A 17,047-nucleotide genomic window follows, 5' to 3' on the forward strand; every position below is an offset into this window, starting at 1 on the left:
GGTACCGAGCTTTGTGTTGCCATCTTCGCAATTGGGGTATAACCCTTTTTTGTGATCCTCTAACATGCGATCGAACTTCAGCTTCTCCTTTTGACTTTCGCATTGCGTCCTTGCATCGACAATGACCCGGCGGAGATCATCATCATCGGGCACATCGTCAGGTTCCTCTTGATCTTCAGCAGCTTCATCCGTTGCAGCATCATTGGGCACATCGTCTGGTTCCTCTTGATCTTCACCAGCTCCCCCGTTGCAGCATCACCGTATTCTAGGGGCACATAGTTGTCATCATACTCTTCTTCTTCGCCGTCTTCCATCATAACCCCTATTTCTCCGTGCCTCGTCCAAACATTATAGTGTGGCATGAAACGCTTGTAAAGCAGGTGGGAGTGAAGGATTTTCCGGTTAGAGTAAGACCTCGTATTCCCACATTCAGTGCATGGACAACACATAAAACCATTCTGCTTGTTTGCCTCAGCCGCATCGAGAAACTCATGCACGCCCTTAATGTACTCGCGGGTGTGTCTGTCACCGTACATCCATTGCCGGTTCATCTGCGTGCATTATATATAATTAAGTGTCCAAATTAATAGAAGTTCATCATCACATTAAAACCAAAGTGCATACATAGTTCTCATCTAACAACATATAGCTCTCCAGAGCATCTAATTAATTAAACCATACATTGAAACTATGTAAAACATTTCAATGCGAAAACAAATGCGATCATAATCGCAACCAAGGTAACAATTGATCCAACGGCATAATGATACCAAGCCTCGGTATGAATGGCATATTTTTTAATCTTTCTAATCTTCAAGCACATTGCATCCATCTTGATCTTGTGATCATCGACGACATCTGCAACATGCAACTCCAATATCATCTTCTCCTCCTCAATTTTTTTATTTTTTCCTTCAACAAATTGTTTTCTTCTTCAACTAAATTTAACCTCTCGACAATAGGATCGGTTGGCATTTCCGTTTCACATACATCCTACATAAATAAAATCTATGTCACGTTGGTCTGCATAATTTTCATAAACAATAAATGAACCAATAGTTATAAAGATAATATATATACCACATCCGAATCATAGACAGAACGAGGGCCGACGGGGGCGGATACCAAAACCATCGCACTATATAAGATGCAATAATAAAAGTAAGAAAATAATACAAGTATCTATGTAAACATACAAGTAAGAATATTTTTCCTTTCAGAAAGAAGATAAGAATAAGAGGCTCACCACGGTGGTGCCGGCGATGAGCTCCGCGCGGGTGATCGACGGCGGTGAAGACGGGGACGGGGCGTGACGGACCGCTAAACCTAGACAAATATTATGGAAAATGGAGCTTGGAGGCCGAGCTTGGAGAGGAGAAAGCTTAAGTAGTGTGGCTCGGGCATTCCATCGAACACCTTGTGTGCATAGGAGGTGAGCTAGAGCGCCACCAAGCCCTCTCCCCATCGGCCAGAGAAAAACAGAGCACTGGGGTGCTCTACTCGCGAGCGAGGGGTATATATAGGCACCTCATTGATCCCGGTTGGTGGCATGAGCCGGGACTAAAGGGGAGCCTTTGGTCCCGATTCAAGCCACCAACCGGGACCAATGGTGGTGGGCCAGGAGCGAGGCCCATTGGTCCCGGTTCATCCCACCAACTGGGACCAAAAGGTCCAGATGAACCGGGACCAATGGCCCACGTGGCCCGGCCGGCCCCCTGGGCTCACGAACCGGGACCAATGCCCACATTGGTCCCGGTTCTGTACTGAACCGGGACTAATGGGCTGACCCGGCCTGGACCAAAGCCCTGTTTTCTACTAGTGTTAGAAGCAAAGTTCTCATCGAGTGTTGTAAGAGCATCTACAGCTGGACATAGCAAATATGACCCCTTAAACGCACGTGGACGCGCATGGTCAGTGACTGGGCGTGTCCGTTTTGAACCCCTATTTATCCATTCGTGCAGTCACTGTCCTCATTTTCTTTCTCATATGTTCGGTGACTTGCATGTGATTGGTGAAGATGGAGAGAGAGAGAGAGAGAGAGAGAGAGAAAGGTAGTCCGGGATGGGGACGCGTTCTACGTGGTGAACTGACCGGGCACGGCGCGTCCGCGAGCCCTCATATCCTCGCCATATTTGAGATGGATATAAGGGTTCGCGGACAACCCAGGTGTATAGGGGTGATATGAGGGGTTCGGTTGAGTCAACTTTCTGCTTCTCTCTTCTGTCCGGTCGGTGGTCCCCGTACCTGCCCGATTAATTTGAGGAGTCTGGCTATAGATGCTCTAAACTTCTCTGAAATTCTTAGCCATGATTTAGAAGCAAGATTTGCATATCTTTGGAAGTATGGTATCTGCATTGTAGTCCGGGCCGTGTCGAATATCTTTCTATGTGTTGAGCATTGCCTAAGATGAGTGATGACATTTTTAAAATACATGGTGAAAATGTTTTACAAAGTGCGTTGCTAGCTTTTTCTGATTTAGATTAGAGGAAGTGCCTTGCTAGCCTTTGTTTTACTCACGGAAAGAAAAATAGGAGTACTACTCACGAACAGTCCACCCAGATGTTCGCTGACGTCTTCGTCAGCTCTCCGTTACGGCGTCTATCCAGGCCGTCGTTTCCTCATACGGCCCCACGCCCGTATGCATGCGTTTTCTGCTGTGCAAACTCACCTGCGTTTCTGCCAGCAGTAAATGCCATCTCCAGCATCGCGCTGTCCCATTGGTCCATAAAGCAGGAGCAGGCGAGCTCGTTCACCATATCGCCACTCTCCTTAGAAATGCGCAACAAAAAGTGTAGTAATGCCCCCCCCCCCCGCCCCCCCAAAAAAAATCTTTTTCTAAAGAATGTGCATTTCCTAGGTTGCAAACGGATTCCAAAGGAGTTCCCGTTCGTGTACGTTCCCTCCAAAATTTCTGCGTTGCAAGCTGCACACATGACACGCACTCTCCTGCATGCGTAAATGGCGGGTGTGCCCTTCCCTTGATTTGCTCGCGTTAAGCGTACGAACCGGGTCAAAGCTGAAGCGATAGCGCGCCGCCCGCTCAAACCTCCTCCTCCTCCTCCGATCCAATCGCCTCCTCCTTCGGCCCTTCCCTTCCATCGGACCGAACCACACGTCCCGCACGTCGACGACGCCAGCCTCTTCCTCCTCATCCTCCTGTCCGCACCGCTGCCGACGACGATGTCGTCGCCACAGGCGATCCAGAGCCCCAAGGCCGCCGTCGACTCGCTCGTCGCCATCCTGGGCCGCGCGCTCCCGGACTCCCTCGCCGCGGCCGGCGACCCCGCGGCCGCGCTCCTCCACGACGACGGCGTCGCCCGCGCCGTCACGGGACGCCTCCGCGGCGCCGGCTCGGGCGCCGGCCAGGACGCCCTCTGCGGCTGGCTCTACGGCGCCTTCCAGTCCGGCCTCCCGGCGCTGCAGCTCGCAGTGCTGCGCTTCGTGCCGACGCTCGCGGGCGTGTACATGTCCCGCGCCGTCTCCCGGAAGCCGCTCGCCGGGTTCGAGGCCGTGCTGCTCACGCTGTACGCGCACGCCGTGGCGCAGCGGGGGTCCGGGGAGGCCGAGACAGTGACGCTTCCCAACATGAACAAGCCCAGCGTGTACCACGAGGCGATCAAGCCTACGTCCGCGGCGCCGGCGGCCAAGCCGGGCAAGGCCGACGACCCCGACGTCGCCGAGCTCTCCCCCGCGCTGGAGCCGCACGGCACAATGCGCGCCACGCGCCGCGGCCGCATCGTCGGCGCGGTGCTGGAGCTCTACCACTCCAAGATCGGGCTCATGCCGCTCTCCTCCAAGATGGACTTCTGCGAGTTCTGCGTCGCGTGGACGGGGAAGCACCGCAGCGACGACAAGGCCCGGATCGCGTCCGCCGAGAGCGGCGAGGAGAAGTGGCGGAGGGTGCCTATGCCGTGGGAGCTGTTCCAGCCGGCGCTCCGGATCGTGGGGCATTGCCTGCTGGGCCCGACCAACTCCGACCAGCTGAGGACGCAGGCCGCCCGGGCGTCGCAGTGCCTCTACCTGAGGGCCATGGAGATCATGGACGCGCGCGCCGTGCTGGCCTGCAGGAGCCTCGTCAGGCTGTCGCAGATGGTGGAGGAGCCGATCCCGGAGCCGTCCTTCGCCGGCGTCGAGGCCAACATGGCAGAGCTGGAGACCATGAGGGCCAACATCCTTAGCGGCAAGAAGTAACCCATCGATCGATCAACACTTGACGAGCAGCAAGCAAGTCGATTCATTACTGATCAGGGCGTGTAATTCAGGCATTGCAGGCAAGGCTGTTGATGTTGTATAGCGTTTTTGTAATCTTTTTCGTTTTGTTAATCAGACATTCTCATTTTACTATGATGAGAAGAATCGAATGGTGAAACAAATTGCTGAGCACTAGCAGAGAAGTCACTGGCACCTGTGGATTTTGGTTCTGCAACTGCAGAATAATGTTTGCGGATATCTGGGAGAGGGACAGAGAGAATGCCAAGAACAACATTCGTTCGTGCAAGCTGCATTTTACTGCTGTTCTGTTTCCCCTGGACGAAGAGGAAACGGGCACAGGAAGCAAGATGATCTCTTCGACAACACGCATTCATTTCAGACAAGAGTAGAGACAGAGTAATCAGATTCAGGAAACCACACCACCTCTGGGAATTCATTCATTCGGATGATCAAACCAAACTGAATCATCAATCAAAAAGCAACAAGCAAGCAAGCTCAGTAACTAGGAATTCAGCCACAGCTATATACTATGTACAGTACATGAATAGCATTTTGTCTGCATTTTCTTTTGTTAATCAGATGATACTTATTATATCACCTTCTGCAACTTAAGAGTTATGTTGGCTGATTTCTGAAAGAGGAACAGCGTTTGATGCTGTTTTATTTCCACGGCGAGATGATCATTTCTTTCAGACTAAGACTAGTCAGATTCTTGTAACTAAAATTACACAGGGAATTCATTCAATCATTCAAGCAACCAAACCATATCAATCTTAAAAAAGACGACCGAGCAACATATGTTCGCATATAAGAAACCACATAGGAGTATATATTCCTCCCCTCTTGTACTGATCGATCGACTCATTCATTCAACCACGACAGAGCCCAGAAGACACCAAGGTTTTTTCCATGCCATTTCAGACTCCCGAAACATCACAACCCACAACTTGAGATGAACATCGTCGTCAGGCAGACAAGATGACATGACAGTACGGCCTCTCCTTCTTCGCCTTGAAGCCGCGCGCGCTCAGAACTCCTGGGAGGCCGAGCCCAGATCCCCCTTGGGCCCGGCCTTCTTGGGCAGCAGCACCTGGTTGATGTTGGGCACGACGCCGCCGTTGGCGATCGTCACCGAGCCCAGCAGCTTGCTCAGCTCCTCGTCGTTGCGCACCGCCAGCTGGATGTGCCGTGGCACGATCCTGGTCTTCTTGTTGTCCCGCGCCGCGTTCCCGGCCAGCTCCAGCACCTGCGTACGTATCCGGCGGCAATGGAAACGATCAAATCAAATCAAACCCCAATCCGATTCGAATCACGGACGACGAACGATCGGGCGCACGAGATCGGACGGGCGCCGATTGACGGAGAGAAAAGGGGAAGGGGAATCGACGAAGATGGTTTACCTCGGCGGCGAGGTACTAGAGGACGGCGGAGAGGTAGACGGGGGCGCCGGCGCCGACGCGCTCGGCGTACTTGCCGGCCTTGAGGTAGCGGGCGATGCGGCCGACGGGGAACTGGAGGCCGGCCTTGGACGACCGCGACACCGACTTGGTCGCCTTCGCCTTGCCGCGGCCGGCGACGCCCGCTCCGGTGGAACTCATCGCCGATTCGCCTTTGGGGGGAGGTCCGGAAGCTTCTAAACCCTCGAGAGGTGGGGACTGGACTGGGGATTTATAGCGTAGGGTTGGGGCGCGAGGCGCGCTGCGATTGGCTGGGACGGGGGAGGCGCGGATCGGTGACGTCGGACGCCACGCCAGCTTGGGCAATAAATTGCTTCTTTCCTTTTTTATTTCTTTTCGGAGTGTTTTTGTTTTAATTCACCTTTTTTTTCACGGAAAAAAATAACTGGTTATATGGAGGCTGTTCGTTTTATAGAAAATCTGAGGGTCATGTGTAGCATGAAAAAGAATGTATCACGTGCACGCGAGTAGACATGCATGCATGCATGCATGCATGCGACTAGTGCAGATCTTGTTACCTGAACTTTATATTGTTGTATTGTATATAAGCTGCGGTATGGTCATTCTGAACTTTATAGGGTGCTTATATTTCACTCATACGAAACTGATGGTGTCGATTTGTTGTTGCATAGCTTGCGTACGCAATGTTGAATTTATCGTCCATACATTTTTAATTTAGGATTGTCAAACGGCGCAGTCAGAACCAGGAGATTGGGCAAACTATATGGAAAAATACATGGATGAATCCTTGTTAGGTATGTACCCACTTAAAAAAACACATTTTTAAATGCTAAAAAAATCAAAAAAGTTGCATGCGCACATCTCCAAATAACTGTTTGGAAGGTTGTTGGAGCGCCTGTTAACCGAATGCCAGGACATTGAACTCGTAGTGGCAATTTTGTGAGAATGAAACACGGTTTTGTACTCTTCGCCTATGGCCAACCGAATCCGATGGTAACCTGCTCACGAAGCTTTGAAAACTAGGAATACCTACCAATTCATCCAGGAGTTCATCGATAACAGGCAAGAAAAACTTGGACCTGAGAGTCAATAAGTTCAAATATATGTAATCAACACATAGACGCCATGTCACGTCCTAGCGCACCATGATATGTGAGGCAAAGGGATTGGAACTATGGACTATCACTACAGATTTGCGCATCTCACCCACCCGCACTTCAATTTCAGACTTCAACTCTGATGAATATCTATAGGGCTGGATATCGATTGGTTTAGCACCCTCAATTAAAGGAATTATGTTTTGCAAGCCCTATGAGGTGGTTGGCCAGTAGGAGTGACGAAAACAAACTCGTATTCACCGTCAACCATTAGGCATTGCCAAAAAATTACAACTCCATAGTAGTATAAGAAAACTTAGCCGGTGGCTCACCTTGCAAACACAAAAACGCCCTTGTAATCAAATGGCAGCCACTTTTGATGACAATTGACACTCATCATTCCTCGGGCTAACAACCAACCAACCAACCCATGCCAATAATACCATCAAAGTGCTTAAGAGGCAGAATCTTAAATCCAGTAGTGAATTGAAATCCAGCAGCTGACCAAATACGTTAGGGAATCTAGTGTGTGCAATCCAACTACGCCCCAGCGAGTCACAAACTCTGCAGTTTATTCAATGGGTGTTGATGAGGTAGCTTACAAGTAAACTGCTGACCGAAAAAACTAATGAGTAATGCCTAAATCAAGTAGCAATGTAGCAGCCTGATCGTCAATGATGCAGTGGAGCTTGATGCCCTTGTTGTGAGCCTGATTAGTTTGAGCTTCAACAGACAATAATCATCGTCAGTGTCATCTGAATTAACTGAATCAGAACCACATGTTACCAGCATTTCATATAAGCCACATCCGTTGCTACCACACATCCAAATTACAACAACAAATACATAACCGACTGGATCAACGTATGACCCACCACATAGCACCTAGAGTAGTCGGCAAGTGGGTGGCAGGACCTAGCCGGGCCTAAAGAAGAAGACACGGAAGAGGCGTTGGCGATGGCATACATTGCACCCTGGAGGTCCATGTCCTGAGAGGCAATGCACACTAAGAACTAAGATGCCGCAAACTCCATCATCGAGAACTCCGCGAACAACCAAGGCAGCGCCTCCATGAAGGGAACGACGCCGTGACACCGCACGTCGCTTGTTCCAGTGAACTGAAACAAGCCCCCCCCCCCCCCCCCCCCCCCGACGCTCGAGGAGAGACATGATCAGGACCATGGCAGCTCCACAAGGAGATTACGACACCCGCAGGCGTCACCCCTGCCAGAATCTGCAAGCCGAGCGGAGATTTCTCCCCAGCCCATGACCGAAATCTAAACCAGAGGAGCCAAGTCGAGGGAGTAGGCCACTGGGTGAGTCCACCGCTACAGGAAGGAGAGCTACACTCATCAACAATGAAGGAAGGTGATACCGGACGCCGTCGACCTCTCTTCACCAACGATGACCACGGTCGGTCGTCCTTGCCGCACAAAAGCGAAGACCCTTTCGGTCGCCACCTAGTGCTGCCGCTCTCGGATACAAGATCCACAACAGGTCGCAACCCACCAAGTTCCCACCGCCGCGCCCGCCGACCATCGAACAAAGCCAACCTTGGATACCACCGGTACCACATCAAGGCCTTGCCCAGACCCTCCACGCCCAACGCGTCTTCGGCCTCCCCCAGCTACGCCAATGAAGAGAGCCACACAGGGGCGCCGCCCCTGAGCCCACACCACCCGTAGCAAAACGGATTTGGGCCCGGGAACCCGTGTCAATTGCCAGGTGGAGCGACCGCCGCTCAAATCCCATGGGGCCACCGCCCTAGCATCCCGACTCTATCGCCACGCAGCGCGCCTAGAGGCATCATTGCGCCACAGCCGAAGGAGTCCTCCTGGAGGTAGGAGGCGAGCCTGCCATCGTCGTTCGCCGGATGAGCGAAGCATATGTCCGGCTTCCTCCGGCGGCGACCAAGGTTCGCCCGAGCCGCGTCCCTGGAGGCAACGCGAGCCACGGGTCCAAGTACAATTATGTAGGTGGCTTGATGTATAAAATGGACGCAACTATATTTCTTTGACAAATATATGTGGCATATATGTGTGATATAATTTTATGCACGCATTTATAGTTTTTTGTTTTTGTTTTTTGAGAATAATAACAAGAGGTTCGAGGGTCGACCTCAGTGAGAAACTTCCAACTCTCCTTTTTTTTTTTTTGAGCTCCTAGAGTACACTGCGGTCTACGGGATCAGGTGGCCTGGACTTTGACCCAGCAAAAAGGGCTAGGTTTGGCCTACAGCGCAATTAAACCCACCCGGTGGCTGGATTCCAAATTCCCAAGTCCAAACCAGTCCGGTGTCTGTCACTCTCGCCCTAGACCGCAGGCCCACCGCTGTCGCCACACCCCCACCGCACCTGCAACGTTTTCGTTGGACGCACCGCCGCGACGTACACTACTGCTACTCCGGTCGCCGTCCCTCCGCCCCAATCAGGCAACCACCCTCCTCAACAACTACCCACCCCACCCCACCCCACCACCACCCCTCGCCCTCCTCCCACGTCCGGCCGCCTCCGCCCTCGCCGGACCAATTGTCGATCCCGCCCCTCGCCCGGCCCGGCGAGGCCTGGCGGCGCAGAGCACCTGACCCGCCGGAGTCATGGTCAGGACGGCGCCCGGGGAAACAGGAGGGTATCCTCATCATCGTCGCCGGCGAGGAGCATCCACGAAGAGGCGGCGGCCCGGGTCGTCGACGGGGTCAACTCCTTCCTCGGCAAGGCAGGCGGGGACCACGTGGCGCGCGCGGCACGGCCAGCTGGCGGGCCCCACGCGTCAGCGGGCGGAACCTCCCTGCGCCTGCGCGTTGGATTCGCCGCCCCTCCGCGTGCGGGGAGCTTATTTAAACGCCCTCCGCCTTGGCTCGGCGCTACAGTGGACGATAACCGCCGCGGCAACAAACATTCCTCCTCCCTCTTTGCCGCTCCCCTCTCCCCCTCGCCCGCTCGCTCGCCGCTCCCCGCGCATGATCCACCTCCTCCTCTAGCCATGTCGCCGCCGTCGCTGCCGCCGTCGTCTTCCGAGGAGGAGGCGTCCCGCGGCAAGCCCGGTTCGGCGAGCGCGATGGCCCCCGGCAGGTCCACCTCGGCGAGCGCGGCGGCCCGCGGGGAGTCCGGTTCGGCGGGCGCGAGGGCCCCCGGCAAGTCCGGTGCGGCGGGTGCGGTGGCCTCCGGCAAGTCGGTCTGGGCCGAGATGGGCGTGGCGCCCTTCCAGGACGGGCAGTACGTGCGGCTCCGCAACCGCGGCCGCGGCGGTTACCTCTGCGCCGACGAGACGGGGCGGGGCGTCTCCATCGACCGCCGCCGCGAGATGGTCAACACGGCGTGGGTCGCGCAGGTCCTGGAGACCGACACCAACTACTTCGTCCTGCTCCGCGGCGCCTACGGCCGCCACCTCGCCGTCACGCGCGCCGAGGCGGGGCCCGGCCACGTCGGCTTCGACGCCGCCCAGTGCGCCTTCGACGAGCCGGAGGACTCCCACGTCATGTGGTGGACCACCCCGGGGAAGAACGGCAGCGTCGTGCTGCTCCATGGCACGTCGGCCAGGCTCAGAGCGCTCCGGGCCAACGGTCGGTACCGCCGGTGGCACAGGCGCGTCACCGTCGAGGCCATCAACCGCTCCCGCGTCACTTCGATGATGGAGTGGGAGGTTCAGGTCATCCCCATGAGGGTGGAGAGGCCACCGTACCAGCTGCGACCAGGAGGCCCCGATATTGTAAGATCTTGTTCACCCGCACCCTTCTCCCTTGCACAATTCTGGGTGGTCCTGAATAAATTGGAGTGCTTAAGCCTTAGGCTATGGATTATTTCTGACAATGCTGCAACAAGTGCTGCTAAGCTGTCTACACCAGTTCTATAGCGAAATTTTGGGGTTGGTTGCTCAAATAGAACAATGCATGTGGATGTGCGGTCAATTCTTGCTTGAATAACCCAGTAGTTATTGCTGATTACTGCAGCACAGGTCTTGCACCATAAGCTTTCAATTCATGTTGCGTATTGGGTACTTCAGAGGACGATCCCTGCTGAATTATTAGTCTGATGATAATTGGATCCTCTGATGATAGCTACTGCTGTAGTAGTTGGCATTGTGAAATATCGGATTATTTTCATTTCCCTGTAAATGCTTCAATCTGGATAATTGGTGCTGAAGTAGTTCCCTTCATGATTCAGGTGTTAATATTTTGAATTGGTTCATTAGAGGACTGATCATGTTGTGTCATCTCATCTATGCCTTGATTTGTGTCGCCTAAGCGCTTTTCTGCAATTTCCATGAGCAGCCATGGCACCAAGGCTCTGAAGAGACTGTGCAAGTCAATTGCGTCGTGGCAGATGATAACGGGAGCACGGATGAGCAGGGCAGGGGAGCTCTCACGCTCCATGGCAGGAGTCTGATGGGGCTGGGCAATGAACTGGCGCAGCGGTTGGGCAACGGCCTCAACTTCCAGGACATCACTCTCTGCATTCAGGCAGGCAACCTTGCGCAGCCCACCGTTCTGCTCACCGACCTGCCCCATAGAGACGACCCCGTTGACATCGTGGTGTTCAGAGTTGGCACACCAGGTGAGAACTGCACTCCCATTTTAGTAGTACTCTGCACGTCTGCTCTGCTGTTGGAAGATGGAACTATGCATTTTCTCTTCAGATACAAACGCCACACTAGTGACTAGTCACATGACAAGTCCATGTAACTGAAGAAATTAGGAAGAAACTTGTAAATTAGGATCAAGAATCCAATTGTTCATCTGGTATCTTGAGTTCGGTGTGTAGGTAGCATGTGATATTTCAAACGCTTGATGCGAAAATTCGTGGGATTTATAATGTGTTTGCATAATGTTGTGCACTAATTCCTGTATTAACTTGATGCTACATAAGTACTCTCCTTTGGTTTGGAGGAATTTCATAGGAATTTTAGAGGATAGGATTCTTATAGGATTTTTTTCTTTAGAGCCCTTTGGTTCATAGGAATGGATTCCTATTCCTACATAGGATTGATTCCTATCCTCCACATTTCATAGGAAAATAAAAATGAGCCTAGACTCAATGGAAAAATTCCTTTGGTGTCAACCAAATGACATCTCGTTTACTATTCCTACTCATAGGATTTGAGATACATGTCATCTCATTTCCTATAAAATTCCTATTCCTATGATAATCCTATCCTATGAACCAAAAGAGGCACTGTTTTCCCATGTTCAATCATCCCGTCTGATACTTTGATATGTGTTGTGTTCGGTCCAAAGCATGTGCTCTCAGTGACAGCAAATATTCAGTTTAGCTGCTGCCTACTGGACTTGTAGTAGTTTAACGTGTGCTGATAGTCAAAGGTATCTAGCTAGCCAGTGTACATAAACAGACGTAAATAAAATGCTGAGTAGCTTATACTTTATGCTGATACAAGCAATCGACGGGCTGAGAACACTCACGTATGAAATGACACCCAGTTTTGTTCCTGTACCCTGAGAAAATATGAACTTGCAGAATCCCATTATATTATCAATGTAAAATCTGATGTTCCTTTCATTCATACTATATGCTGATGTTCTACTTAGACAATCTTAAATGCCAAGCTGTTTCCGAAATAGACTTCTACTTATGTTATCTTCACACATATCCCATTCTATGAGCGCCCATTGTGCTGTGGTTTTGAGGAAAATAGTGTTATATGATAATGTATCAGTGTTCTTCTTTGCACCACGTCCTGAGCATATGACTTCGGTTATCTTGCTTACTGTTTCTGACCTCTGACCTCTATCACTCTGCTCCAGGACATGACCGACTGCTGTTTCCAGATCTTGATGCTGAATAGAAGAGAAGGATAGGATCAGACAAGAATGAATTCTTCCCCTGGACAGTACTGTCAACGCCTCCACAATTTTACAGCAGAGTGATGGCCTGACGAGGATTAGCAGTTTACCTTCTTATCACTGAACAGTTCATACAATACAGTGTGTAGGGTTTCCTCTAGAATAGTCACCCAGTTCCGGAAAAGTGCAGGTTATGCGCGCTTCTTTGCCACTTCACATTTGGAACACTAGGAGACGACGCTATCTGTTTGGTGTTTCTGAAACTTCAGAGAAATTAAACAGTGCTTCTGGCTTGTAGGAACAAAATATGTTGAAAGTGCCTATAGTTGATTTTCCCTGGTTATATATCTGTTATGATATCATTCTCACCTGGGAGTTGTTGGTTGCTTTCTTCAGCAGCATATTTCTCACTTCCAGATTGAGTATTCTGGTACCTTTTGAGAGTAGGAAGTCCCATTTAGTAGCGGAAACGTTGCAGGCTGTGTTAGCATTCAGAAAGCTACTCCCTCTGTAAACTAATATAAGATCATTTAGGTCACTAAAGTAGTGATCTAAACGATCTTATATTTGTTTAAGGAGTACAATATATGCCTACATATGAGTATATGACCCAGCAAGAATAAAAAACAAAGCATCTATAGCTCTAGAATGAGTGAATCACAATTCTATTTTAGCAGTGCATTCAGCCAAGACTTGTTTTGAACAGGGGCTTAGACTTCACGAATTATTCCGAAAAAGATACTCAGCACATACAGAAGACTCATGATTGCGTAATGTGTAAACATTTCAGCAGAGCAAAAAGTTTCCGAAGGACAGATACACTGCAGAAACGGCTAGTCTAGCAACCACTTTGCAATCTAATAATTATACTAAAGATAATTCTTGACGCTTTGTTAAAGAAAACCAAAGAAAAATACTTATTGCTACATTAGGGCATCCCAACGATGACCCGCAAATTTGCTCTGGCATCCGTCCACAGACAGGGGGGATCACTCCACGGACACTGATGCCGGAGGCGGCCCATCCAACGCTTCCCACATACATCCGACCCCCAATTTGTTTTCTTTAAAGTCCGCACATTCAAATAGCCGCATATATAGTCTAAAATAGCTGAAATCTTCAAATGCAACGGTAGTTCTAATTAAAAAAGTTCAAATATTACAGTCCAACATTGTTGTCCCCCTTGACCGCCCACAGATCAGATCTCCAGTTGCTTGTGAGTTGCTCGATGCTGAATTTGTTGATGCATTTGAACAAACTCTTCAAATGTGATCGGATTTTGGTCGGGAAGTTCGATAGGATCACCTATATTTTCAATTCAATACATGCGGCAACATCCTCACCCTCATCCTCCACGATTATGTTTCCGAGATTGCTAAGAACCTCTCGGTGTCTGCCATAGTTGGTTCTCTTAGGTGCCGCGGTCCAAACACGTCGACAATGGCAGTTGCAAACCTGACCATGCCATCTCCGCAAGTAGTCGTCCCACGAATCAGCGGCCATGCCATATGCAAGCATCCGCAGTGCGGCCGTGCATTTCTGATAACCAGAGAACCCAATCCTTCCCACGTCATCCTTTTTCAAGTTGAAGTAGTCATCAAAGGACCGGACGCCATGGTATAGACGATCGAAGACATTCTTTGCGCATCTGAAATCGTCGGCAAAAATTGTCGGCGAAGAGGGCATCGGGGGCAAAGTAGTCATCCATCAGCGTCAAATGCCCACGTGACCGGTTGCGCGTCTGCAAACACGACCTACATCATCGTCGTCTCATCCGTGTAGTCCACCCCATCAGACGACTCAATATAGTGCTCGTAGATGTTCTCCATATCTGAATTGATTGCTTCAATGAAGAATGGACAAAAAATTAGCTCAGTCAATTCACCGAACAGTTGCCGGGCATGGTGAGCATCATAGGAGTGGATGGTATCAGAGCGGCGGTCCGAGGAGACGTGTTGAACGGCGGCGGAGGAGAAGCGGCGTGGAGCTGGGGTGTGCCGCTGGAGGTGACGCCCTCATCGAGTTCCGGCAGGGGTGCGGTGTGGCGGTCGGGTTGGCGGAGCGGCGGCGAAGACAAGAGGGGAAAGGTGAGAATAGAAAATGGAAGGATGGAGTCAGGGGTCCGGATGTGGTTTTGGGTGGGTCGGGGGTGTTGGAGTCCTACGTGTCTGCTGTCTGGACTCCCACAAAGCCCCCCCCCCCCCGCCCACTTTGTCTCATGTTTGCTGAAAAAAGTATTTCCGAACTGCTCCGGGGATCGACACATGCCCGCTTTGGATGGCTTCCGTGTCCGGACGGTTTGAGGGTCCGCTTTGGAGATGTCCTTAACATAGCAATATGACTAAAAAATAAATTAAGAAGTTTAATTATGGGGCGACTTCCACAAGGGCTTTCTTTAATGCCTTTAGCTAACCCTATCCCCTTCCGCCACGTTCGAGGATGCCGCACCACTGGAACCAAGGAACGCGAGTCGCCACTAGAGAACATCAACCTAAAGAACGCCAACCTCCGCAACTCACAACAATTCTGCATGTTCCGAGCCCCACGCTACCGAGACCCAACACCCGCCTCTCCGCTCACCCGAGCACCCATGACACCCTAGGTGACGCCTCTAGTGAGGGCAGGCCACACCTTGTGCCGCCATAGCCCCATCCAAGCATAATGTAGATTTTCACTCGGGAGAGGGGTGGTGGATCTCAGCAGTGCCCCCAAGGGAGAAAGCGGCTCCTTTGAGTGTCACCGCCATCGGGCGGGACGAACAAGCCAGAGTTTCCTCCAGTCCCTAGGACAACTCCACCAAGGCCCGCCTAGCACGGCACCGACGATCCAAAGGACGCTAGAGCCCAAGATCGGTGGGAGAGAGACGGCAGGGGAGAGGGGCGGATACCTCAAAATCAATAGGGGAGGAGGAGTTTCGTGCCGCCACCTTCCACCGATGACGACCCTTCACCCGCATGGACAATCTCTCAGGTGAGTGACTCTGCATCTTGATGGAGTGACACCTTTCTATCCAAGGCGAGCGGGTAAGGTTTCACTTCAGTACTAGAGAAGGAATGTGAAAGATCATGGATGTCACCTAGAGGGGGGGGGGTGAATAGGCGCTTTAAAATAATTACGGTAGGCTTGAACAAATGTGGAATAAACCTAGCGATTAATTTTTCAAGCACAAAACCTACAACTCCAACTAGGCTCACCTATGTGCACCAATAACTTATACTCAGCAAGATAAATAACTAAGTGATAGCAAGATATATGACAAGAAACAATATGGCTATAACAAAGTAAAGTGCATAAGTAAAGGGCTTGGGTAAGAGATAACCGAGGCACAAGGAGACGATGATGTATCCCGAAGTTCACACCCTTGCGGATGCTAATCTCCGTTTGGAGCGGTGTGGAGGCACAATGCTCCCCAAGAAGCCACTAGGGCCACCGTAATCTCCTCACGCCCTCGCACAATGCAAGATGTCATGATTCCACTAAGGGACCCTTGAGGGCGGTCACCGAACCCGTACAAATGGCAACCCTTGGGGCCGGGCACTGAACCCGTACAAATGGCAACCCTTGGTGCCGGGCACCGAACCCGCACACTTTGGCAACCCTTGGGGGCGGTCACCGGAACCCGTCAAATTGCTCGGGGTGATCTCCACAACCTAATTGGAGACCCCGACGCTTGCATGGAGCTTTACACCACAATGATTGAGCTCCGAACACCACCAACCGTCTAGGGCGCCCAAGCACCCAAGGGGGACAAGCTCAAGGGTACCAAGAACCCAAGAGTAATAAGCTTCTCAACTTGTAACTTCCACGTATCACCATGGAGAACTCAAACCGATGCACCAAATGTAATGGCAAGGGCACACTGAGTGCCCAAGTCCTTCTCTCTCAAATCCCACCAAAGCAACTAATGCTAGGGAGATAAATGAGAGGAAGAACAAGAAGGAGAACACCAAGAACTTCAAGATCTAGATCCAAGGGGTACCCCTCACATAGAGGAGAAAGTGATTGGTGGAAATGTGGATCTAGATCTCCTCTCTCTCCCCTCCCCCAAAACTAGTAAAAATCCATGCAGGGATTGAGAGATAGCAAGCTCAAAGAAGGTCAACAATGGGGGAAGAACAAGAGCTCCAAGGATAAGGTTCATTGGGGAAGAATACCCCCTTTTATAGGTGGGGAAAAATCCAACCGTTATGCTCACAGCCCGCACAGAGCGGTACTACCGCTCATGGGAGTGGTACTACCGCTAGGGCGGTGGAAACCCTTTGAAAAACACCATCGAGGAGGCAAAAGGCTGGCAGAACCGCCGGAGCGGTACTAGCGCTTGTCCTCACGGTACTACCGGTAGGGGTAGCGGTACTACCGCTAAGGGTAGCGGTACTACTGCTTGCGAGCGGTACTAAAAAAATACATCCATGCCTACCACTGCTGGACTTAAGACGAGTTTTTGGTCCGGAGCGGAAGTAGCCACGAAAGTAGCCGCGGTAGTACTGCTCCAAGCGGCAGTACCCTCGCAAGAGCGGTAGTAA

The 17,047-nt window shown here is 51.4% G+C and overlaps 2 protein-coding genes and 1 pseudogene across 2 annotated transcripts; 2 read left to right on the plus strand and 1 right to left on the minus strand.

Annotated features, from left to right (window-relative positions):
- The first annotated feature begins 2,985 nt into the window (after positions 1 to 2,985).
- On the plus strand, positions 2,986 to 4,344 carry LOC123082341 (protein FAM126B). The gene has a single exon (XM_044504688.1). It carries the CDS (start codon positions 3,181 to 3,183, stop codon positions 4,189 to 4,191), a length of 1,011 nt encoding a protein of 336 aa, XP_044360623.1. The 5' UTR covers positions 2,986 to 3,180; the 3' UTR covers positions 4,192 to 4,344.
- A 569-nt stretch (positions 4,345 to 4,913) lies between these two features.
- LOC123082342 (probable histone H2AXa) lies at positions 4,914 to 5,840 on the minus strand (annotated as a pseudogene).
- A 3,170-nt stretch (positions 5,841 to 9,010) lies between these two features.
- On the plus strand, positions 9,011 to 12,892 carry LOC123087061 (uncharacterized). Its single transcript, XM_044508963.1, has 3 exons — positions 9,011 to 10,435; positions 10,998 to 11,280; positions 12,486 to 12,892. Exons 1-3 carry the CDS (start codon positions 9,710 to 9,712, stop codon positions 12,524 to 12,526), a joined length of 1,050 nt encoding a protein of 349 aa, XP_044364898.1. The 5' UTR covers positions 9,011 to 9,709; the 3' UTR covers positions 12,527 to 12,892.
- The last annotated feature ends 4,155 nt before the right edge of the window (positions 12,893 to 17,047 follow it).

Source organism: Triticum aestivum, chromosome 4A (genome assembly GCF_018294505.1).
Source record: "Triticum aestivum cultivar Chinese Spring chromosome 4A, IWGSC CS RefSeq v2.1, whole genome shotgun sequence".
In the NCBI taxonomy this organism is placed as follows: Eukaryota; Viridiplantae; Streptophyta; class Magnoliopsida; order Poales; family Poaceae; genus Triticum; species Triticum aestivum.

Excerpts from the sequence above, each read along its gene's own strand:
- LOC123082341 (XM_044504688.1), top strand. The coding sequence starts at position 3,181 with ATGTCGTCGCCACAGGCGATCCAGAGCCCCAAGGCCGCCGTCGACTCG.
- LOC123087061 (XM_044508963.1), top strand. The coding sequence starts at position 9,710 with ATGTCGCCGCCGTCGCTGCCGCCGTCGTCTTCCGAGGAGGAGGCGTCC. Across the intron at positions 10,436-10,997 it reads GACCAGGAGGCCCCGATATT|CCATGGCACCAAGGCTCTGA; the intron begins GTAAGATCTTGT and ends TTCCATGAGCAG. Across the intron at positions 11,281-12,485 it reads GTTCAGAGTTGGCACACCAG|GACATGACCGACTGCTGTTT; the intron begins GTGAGAACTGCA and ends ACTCTGCTCCAG.